The 8,722-nt window shown below is 38.3% G+C and overlaps 1 protein-coding gene across 3 annotated transcripts in view; it reads left to right on the forward strand.

The window, feature by feature from the left end:
* RNF212B (ring finger protein 212B) overlaps window positions 1-8,722 on the forward strand; it is a 56,347-nt gene that overhangs the window by 38,343 nt on the left and 9,282 nt on the right. For 2 of the 3 annotated variants that reach the window (XM_053224287.1, XM_053224286.1), the window contains 4 exons: window positions 96-144; window positions 5,404-5,443; window positions 5,733-5,833; window positions 6,090-6,151. In XM_053224287.1, coding sequence (XP_053080262.1) covers window positions 96-144; window positions 5,404-5,443; window positions 5,733-5,833; window positions 6,090-6,151 — 252 coding nt within the window. Of the gene's footprint in view, window positions 1-95; window positions 145-5,403; window positions 5,444-5,732; window positions 5,834-6,089; window positions 6,152-7,912; window positions 8,532-8,722 lie in introns of those variants that run through there. The other variant, XM_015086652.3, reaches the window with a different exon arrangement.

The raw sequence follows: 8,722 nt of genomic DNA on the forward strand, positions 1-8,722 counted from the left end.
TGCTTCAATGTGCAGATATAGAGAAATAGCAAAGAATATGGAAGCCAGAGAATGGGGATGTATTTATTAATTGATGTTTATTGTTTGTCCATCAGGGAGTCAGAGGCCTACAAGGAAAAAGTACTCCCAGAGACTCATATATTGGTGAGAGGGGGGCTGGGAAAGGATCAGAAACCAACATATATTCAGTACAGATACCAGAAGATTTCTGGTTTACTCTGCATGTATAATGCTATTATGCATTTTCTGTGCATAATATAAGGCAATTAATTTTTTTCCAGACACTGACTGATTCCAGGTATCCAGAGATATATTACTGATTTTCAAAGAATGATATTTCTGTTCTCAAACTGATAAGGAGAAACTTTTTTTGAGCAATGGAAAGTCATTGAAAGCCTCTGGTCAAGAGATAGGGGAGATAGTCTCTGGTCAAGAGACACCCAGGTGTATCAGTCAGTTAAGGTCACAATCTCACAGCTTTGTGCTGAAAGCTCAGAGCCTGCTCAGGATTCTCTCTCTTCCTCTCTCTCTGCGCCTCCCCTGCTTGTGATCTGTCTGTCTCTCTCTCTCAAAGTAAGTAAATAAAGAGAGAGATGGGATAACTTGAGTAAAATAGATTTGGATTTTTAAAATTGCCACAAGATGGCAGTAGAAGTTAGGTCTAAAAGATGCCCGTTGTGTTAGCCTGAAGGGGAATCCAGCTTCTTCACTATGTATTAAAAATTCCAGTGAAGGATACCCACTTAATTTCTTGTCTCTTTCCTCTTAGAACTATTATTGTTATTACTATTTTCAAGGGCATTATCCAGTCCATAGAGAATACTTATCAGAGAGGATTTCCCTTTCTTTCACAAGAGGCAGGGGTGAAATTTGCACATTTCTTTCTGTATAATCATTTTTTAAAATCACCAAAATAGTTTCCCTCCAATTCTTTCATATTCACCCTTTAAAAAATGTAGAAGTCCTAGAAAATTTATTTCTGTCAGGTTAATAGTAATATTTTTTATTTTGTTCCTGATTTTAGTTATTTGAAGCTTTCTACTCTTTTCTTGTAGAAAAAAGTTGGCTGAAGACTAGCCAATCTAGTTGAACATTTCAAAGAACCTACTTTTGGTTTTATTGATTTTCTCTGTTTTTCTATTCTCTATTTCATTTATTTCTGCTCTAAGCTTTATATCTTTCCTTCTGCTTATTTTGAGTTTAGTTCTTTTTTTAGTTTCGTAAGATAAAAGGTTGGATTATTGATTTGAGATGTGCTTTTTAAATGTAGACATTTTTAGTTATAAATTTCACACTAAGCACTGCTTTCATTGCATCCTAAAAGGTTTAGTATTTTCTGGTTTTGTTTTCACTCATCTCAAAGTATTTGCTAGTTTCTTTTGTGATTTTTTTTTCTTTGAACCATTGTTTTTTTTGGCAGTGTGTTGTTTAATGTTAACATATTTTGAATTTCACAAATTCCTCCTGTTACTGATTTTTAGTTTCATTTCATTGTGGTTGGATGAAATACTTTGTGTGATTTAAAATATATGGCCTAACAGATGGTTTATCTTGGGGAATGTTCCATGTACACTTTAGAAGAATGTGTATTCTGCTGTTATTGGGTGGAGTGTTTGTTCTAAAGAAGTCTTTAGATTTAGTTGGTATATAATGTTGTTCAAATCTTCTATTCCATTGCTGATCTTCTGTCTAGTTGTTCTATTCATTATTGAAAGTGGAATATTGAAGATTCCAATAGTTTCTCTCCAGTTCTCTTCAATTCTGTCAGTTTTTGTTTCTTGTATTTTAGAACTCTGTTGTTAGATGAATATATGTTTATAAGTGTTGTATCTTCTTGATGGGCTGACCCTTTTACCATTGACCTTTGTCTCAAAGTGCATTTGTCTGATATAAGCCACTCTGCCCTCTTTTGTTTACAGTTTGCATGGAATATTTTTTCCATATTTTTACTTTCAACCTACATGTGTCTTTGAATTTAAGATGAGTGTTGTATAGATAGTGTATAGTTGGATCTTTTTTGTTCGTCATTCTGCTCCATTTCATTGTGCTGTTATCATAAATTACATCTGTATAAGTTGTATACTCATCAACACAAAGTTACAGTTTTATACAATTGTCTTTATAATCATATAGGAGAGGGGAACCTGGGTGGCTTAGTCGGTTGAGTGTCCGACTTCAGCTCACGTCGTGATCTCACGGTTTTGTGAGTTTGAGCCCCTCATTGGGTTCTCTGCTGTCAGCCCAGAACCCACTTCAGATCTTCTGTCCCCCTCTCTCTCTGCCCCTCCCCTGCTCATGCTCTCTCTCTCTCGCTCACTCGCTCTCAAAAATGAATACATATTTAAAAAATCAGATAGGAGAAAAAAGTTACAAACAAAAATACACATATACTTTTGTATTTACCAATGTAATTGCCTTTGCCAGTGCTCTTTATTATTTCTTCATGAAGATCTGAGTTACTGTCCAGTGTCCTTTCAGGTAAGCCTGAAGGACTCCCTTTAGTGTTTCTTGTAAGGCAGATTTGATAGTGATGAATTCTCTCAGTTTTTGTTCACCTGGGAACGTCCTAATTTCTCCATCTTTGATGTTTATTTATTTTTGAGACAGAGAGTGTGAGTGCAAGGGGGGTGGGGTGGGTGGGAAGAGGATCCAAAGCAGACTCTGTGGTGAAGCAGAAAGCCCCATGTGGGGCTCAAACTCACAAACTGTGAGATCATGACCTGAGCTGAAGTTGGACACTCAACTGACTGAGCCACTCAGGCACCCCTTTCTCCATCTTTGAAGAATAGTTTTGCTGGATTTAAAATTTTTGGTTGACAGTCTTTCTTTTAGTATTCTGAATATGTTATCTGCCAGTGTTCTTGCCTCCCTGGTTTCTGAGGAGAAATCAATGCTAATTTTATTGAGAATCCCTTGCATGTTATAAGTGACTTCTTTCAAGTTTCTTTTTTTTTTTTTTTTTGGTCTTTGACTTTCAGTAGTTTATGATATGTCTAGATGTGGATCTCTTTAACTGGAGTTAGTTGAGTTTCTTGGATGTGTAGATCAATTTTTTTTCATCTAATTTGGGAAGTTATCAGCCATTATTTCTTCAAATATTCTTTCTGTCCTGTTCCTCTTTTCTTCTTCTAGAACTCCCATTATGCATATGTTGATATACTTGATGGTATTTCACCAAGGTCTCTGAGGCTGTCTGTTCATTTTTCTTTATTATTTTTTCTTTCTCTTCCTCACATTATATAACCGCAATTGGCTTCAAATTTGCGGATTTTTTTCTTTTGTCCATTTGTATGTACTGATGGGCCCCTCCAGTGAAATTTTCATTTTAGCTATTATACTTTCAATTCCAGAATTTATATTTGGTTCTTTTAAATATATTTTGTCTTTGGGGCGCCTGGGTGGCTTGGTCGGTTGAGCGTCCGACTTCAGCTCAGGTCATGATCTCACGGTCCGTGAGTTCGAGCCCCGCGTCGGGCTCTGTGCTGACAGCTCAGAGCCTGGAGCCTGTTTCGGATTCTGTGTCTCCCTCTCTCTCTGCTCCTCCCCTGTTCATGCTCTGTCTCTCTCTGTCTCAAAAATAAATAAACGTTAAAAAAATTTAAATATATTTTGTCTTTATTAGTATTCTCTATTTGTTGAGACACCATTCTCATACTTTAGTGCTTTAGACATGGTTTCCTAAGATATTTGAACATATTTAAAATACCAGATTTAAATGTTTGTCTAAAAAAAGTCTAGTCTGGGCTTAGTCCAATGTCTGGGCTTCCTCAAGGACAGTTTCTATTGATTGCTTTATTTCTTTATATGGGTCATACTTTCCTATTTGTTTGCATACCTCATAATTTTCTGTTGGAAACTGGACATTTAAAATAATGTAACAGGGCAACTATAGGAATCAGATTATTCCTCCTCCCCAGGGTTTTTTGATGTTGCTGTTTATAGTTAGTTAGTGACTCTTTAAAACTAAGTCTGTAAAATCTGTATTGTCAGGGCACCTGGCTGGCTCAGTCAGGTAAGCATCTGACTCTTGATTTCGGCTTGGATCATGATCTAATGGTTTGTGAGTTTGAGTACCACATTGGGCTCTGCACTGATGTTACAGAGCCTGCTTGGAATTCTCTCTCCCTCTCTCTGCCCCTCCCCTGCTCGTGCTCTGTCTCTCAAAATAAATAAATCAATTAAAAAAAAAATCTGTATTGTCATGGAATGCCACCAAGTCTCTATTCAGTTAGCTTAGTGGTAAGCTAATGATTGGACAGAGATTTCCCTTAAACACCTGGAACCAGTAAGTCTCTCAGTCTTTGCTGAAGGGTTGTGTGTGTGTGTGTGTGTGTGTGTGTGTGTGTGTGTTGGGGTTCACTTTCAGCACTTAGCCAGACAATTGAGAACTGTGCCTTAGCTTTCATCCTGCTTATATGACCTCAAGGTAAGAGATTAAGGCCTTTTCAGGTCTCTTCTGAGCATGCACATAGTCCTGCACATGCATATGGTCTAGATCCCAAGAACGTGTTGTTTTCAGAGTTCTTACCAACTCATTCCCCATCTCTTCCATCTATGCTTTTTGGTTAGCCTATTGTTTGCCCCAATTAATATTCACATCCTCAGGCAACCTAAAGAAGTGCTTTTAATTGTTTACAACAAACACTTCTGGGGAAAAGGCTTTTCACACATCGTAAACTCTAAGCTCTAAGTCATGATGAGTTTGTGCTACAAGTCAAGTCACATAAAGGCAGTCTTGCAAGTAGAGTCTTCCGGCAAACCACTGGACAGGTCAAGTGATTATTCTCTGGGAATGAGACTGTAAGAGTCCCAACCCCATTCCATCCCCACAGTGACTGCCAGAATGTTGGTTTTCAAGGCTACCATGGAGCTGGAGGAGAAATGGGAATGGGGCAAGTTAAAATGCCCTCTTCTTAGCTTCATTTGGCTATTTTTTCTGGAATAAACATTCCCCAGACTGTTGCAAGGCTTTTGTTAATTTCTGGAGTTCTGAAAAAATTGGTTCTGACAATTTTTGCTAGTTTTCTCTTTCCTCTTATGGAGAGAATTTTTGGAGGTCCTTATGCCACCGTTTTTGCTGTCACTCCCAACCAATTTAATGACCCTTTGTCTTTAGCCATTCTTCCTAGTAATCCCCATCTTAGAGGGGAAACCAAGACACAGATACATTAGAACACATCAAGGCAGTACTGGGTCCTGGCCCACAAATCCATGAGAGGGAGGAAAGCAACTTTCACTGCTAGGTGATTTGTGAGGTTTTTTTACTTGTTGTTAGTCCCTAAGCCTAACATATACACTAAAAATCTTTGGTCCCCAATTTCTTTCCCTGGCCCCAAGTATACCTGAATAAATCTCTTCTCCAGCTCATGGGTTATCTCACAGGCTGACTTTTATGTTTTCCAGAAACCCCTTCACCAGCTTCCACTCACAGCCTATCTTATAGGTAAGTAGCACTGTGCTTCCTTTCACTTGGGATCTGTTCACACTGACACTCTGCTAGCAGCCCTGGGGTTACTTCTACTAGCCTATACCCCTGACATTTATAAATCTACCTTGTAAACAAGAGAGCATTGAATAGTACTGTGTCTAATATACATCAGAATTATTTTATTTTTAGTTGCAAGCAGGGGATTTATTTCCTGTCTTGTCTAAATATATAGGCTGTCCCTTTAAATATACTTTTTACCTTTACCTTCGTTTTCTTTGCTGATGCTTTTATTTCCCCTCCTTAGGCCTTCACCTGCCTCTTCTGGACAGGGGATTTTTTCTTTCAGACCATCCCTAAATGGTGGGGATTCAGGCCACAGAAGAGCCCTTACCCCCAGTAATTCAGGTATGTTAAATGTCATTCCCAAAGGAATGGAACTTCAATCATTGACATGTATACTAAAATGAGGATTTTCAAGGTGAAAGAAGTTAGGAAAAGAATGACTTTATAGCATGCCTCTTAAATTGCTTAGCTAAGTCTTTTTCCCTTCTGAGTGGTGTTCTACAGATTAAGACCTACCTATTTACCCTGACCCATAAGTAACATTGCCAAAGAACTGCCCAAGGAAGTTATCTTTCACCATTCCAATTCTGTCCTTCAGGTCAGAGGGAAAGCAGAACCCCACTAGAGAGTCTTCCTGGTTTCCAGCTACCAGTCCAGCAGGTGAGCCCTGGCTAGTCTAACTTGCCTGTGTATGAAAAACTTACATGGTTGGGCCTGTGCACAACATACCCTTTTGGTCTCCTCTTAAGGTGGTAAAATGTAACCAGTGGAGAATGATACGGGTTTCAAGTGTGGTAACCAAATGTTCACAATTTTCCAGAATGGTTTCAATTTCAAAGATTCTTTCCTACTATCAGATTAGCTTCCTGTTTTGGGGTTTAAAAATTAGGTCACATGGTAGCGAATGCCTTTAAACTGAGAGGTCTGGGCCAGTGTGAACTAAGTGCGTAGACACAACTGACATTCCCAGAAGCTCCACAAAAAAGTATTTCAATGGAATATATCTTTTGGATAGAGGTACTACTTGAACTAGGAAAAATCACATGTACTTCTCTAGAGATGGTTAGAATAAGGCTTTATAAATTTATGGGACTATGATATGTCAGCAACAAGAGGAAGAAGGGATGGGAATAAGGAGAGAGGTTTGTAAGGAGCTCTACATGCCAAGTCCAGTCTTGCCTTTTAAGTTAACTTTTATGGCCCAGGTTTTGAGGATATTTAGGCTCTTTTCCATGCCAAGCTCCTGGTGAGCCCAAGGACATACTAAGGTGGGTAAATATTTTGCTCTCATATTCCAAATGCCCTTTATTTTCATTGGCAAGGAATTAGGGTCTAAGCCGCAAGAGGCAACACTGGGGAAATAACATCCCTGAGATCCTTACAAATGGAGGGATTAACCTACAGATGAAAAAAGACTTAAGGGACATATAAACCAGCTGCAAACATATGGCCCCTATTGGAGCCTGATTAAAACTGTATAACACACACACACACACACACACACACACACACACACACACATTTATGAGAAAGTTGAAAACTGAATACCTGTTGGACATTTGATATTTTCTTTTTTTTAATGTTTATTTTTTATTTTTTGAGAGAGAAAGAGCACACATATGTGTGCAGTAAGGGAGGGGCAGAGAGATGGGGACAGAGCATCTGAAGCAGGCTCTGAGCTGACAGCAGGGGCTTGATCTAACTCACAAACCGTGAGATCTTTACCTGAAGTCAGACGCTTAACTGACTGAGTCACACAGGCACCCCAATATTAAGGAATTCTTAGTTTTTGTGTGTGGGCATACTACTATTGTGGTTGTTTTTAAAAATAGTCTATCTTTTGGAGATCCATACTAGCGTATTTAGAAATAGGAAGTTAAGGGATTGTCTGGGTTTTGCTTTAGTATATAATCTAGTGGACATGGGGCAGAGAGAGTAGAAATGAAAAAAATTGGCCATAAGCTATTTGTTGAAGTTGGGTGATGGATACTCATCAGTCCATTATACTACTTTACTTTTGTATTTTTTGAAAATTTCAGTAAGATTAAAAAAAAAAAAAAAGCTATTGAAGTTAAGTGCCACCTCCCCAGGGCATAAGAATCCTGCCTCCCTGGTAAGCACATTTCAGCATAGTAGTCATAGGTTCCAGGTCTTCCAAAGTAGTTCTTTAAATACTCTGCCTTATTATCACCATAAGCCACTCAGATGTTGTAGAGTTTCATAATTAGCAACAAAGGCTTTGTCACAGATGTATCAAATCTTAGTACAAATCTTGGAACAGTTATCATGCAATGGAGAAAACTATGGGGAAGCACAGTGGTGGTTTGCTGTCTTAATAAACTTCATAAAGTGGTTTAAGAGGGCCCTATTTGCCCTTTTTGTTATAAATGCCCATATCTGCCTTCCTGTCCTCTGCTGCAGACTCTGTACGAACAGAGACAGATGGGATTAGCCAGGGCAAGAGAAGCATGGACTACTTCCAGATAGATCGTCTTCAAGGTCCAATCCATATATATTGTTTAAGGAAGGCATATAGCATCCCATACTCATTAAGTGTGATGGTTTTGGAAAATGTTTCCCTGCTTTCCACATTTCACTGTGTACCCTTATCTGCTTTGTTCTTTACCATATACACCCTATATTACCTCCTAGGAAAACGACCAGCATTATATAAGGCTAGTTCTTCAGGAAGATGTTTAGATCTCTCCCACACTCATATGTAGCTCTCTCATTTCCTACAACTTAAAACAAATAATGTAAAAAAATTCTTGGCTCACTGGAGGTGCGAAATCATACACTTGTTAAGTAAGTTTTATTTCTAGATTTCATTTTTTAAGCTTTGGATGTATTCACCTATTGCCAAAGCTAATAAACAACTCTGTTCCTTGTCCTAATTTATTATACTACTTCTGTTTGCCTATTGTTTCCTCTATGCCTAGTTAACTATGTTGATTTTCCTTTCTGTCTGATAACAGCTGGAGACCCAAACTTTCAGCTTACTAAAGTACACAGATAAAATAAAGATGTCCTTTTATTGTTATTGCAGCTCTATTGGTACTATATTACAAGCTCTAGAATGGTGGAATGGGCAAAGAACACCACCAGTGAGATGGAACATGTATTCTTCTTTGGGTATTAAAGAGTAGAAATGAGGAATTAAATGGGTTGGCCAGTGGCAGGCAGGCCATAAGCAAAAATTTTGAAAAAAAATATAAAGATAGCAAACATCTG

The sequence above is a fragment of the Acinonyx jubatus genome, chromosome B3 (assembly GCF_027475565.1).
Source record: "Acinonyx jubatus isolate Ajub_Pintada_27869175 chromosome B3, VMU_Ajub_asm_v1.0, whole genome shotgun sequence".
Lineage (NCBI taxonomy): Eukaryota > Metazoa > Chordata > Mammalia > Carnivora > Felidae > Acinonyx > Acinonyx jubatus.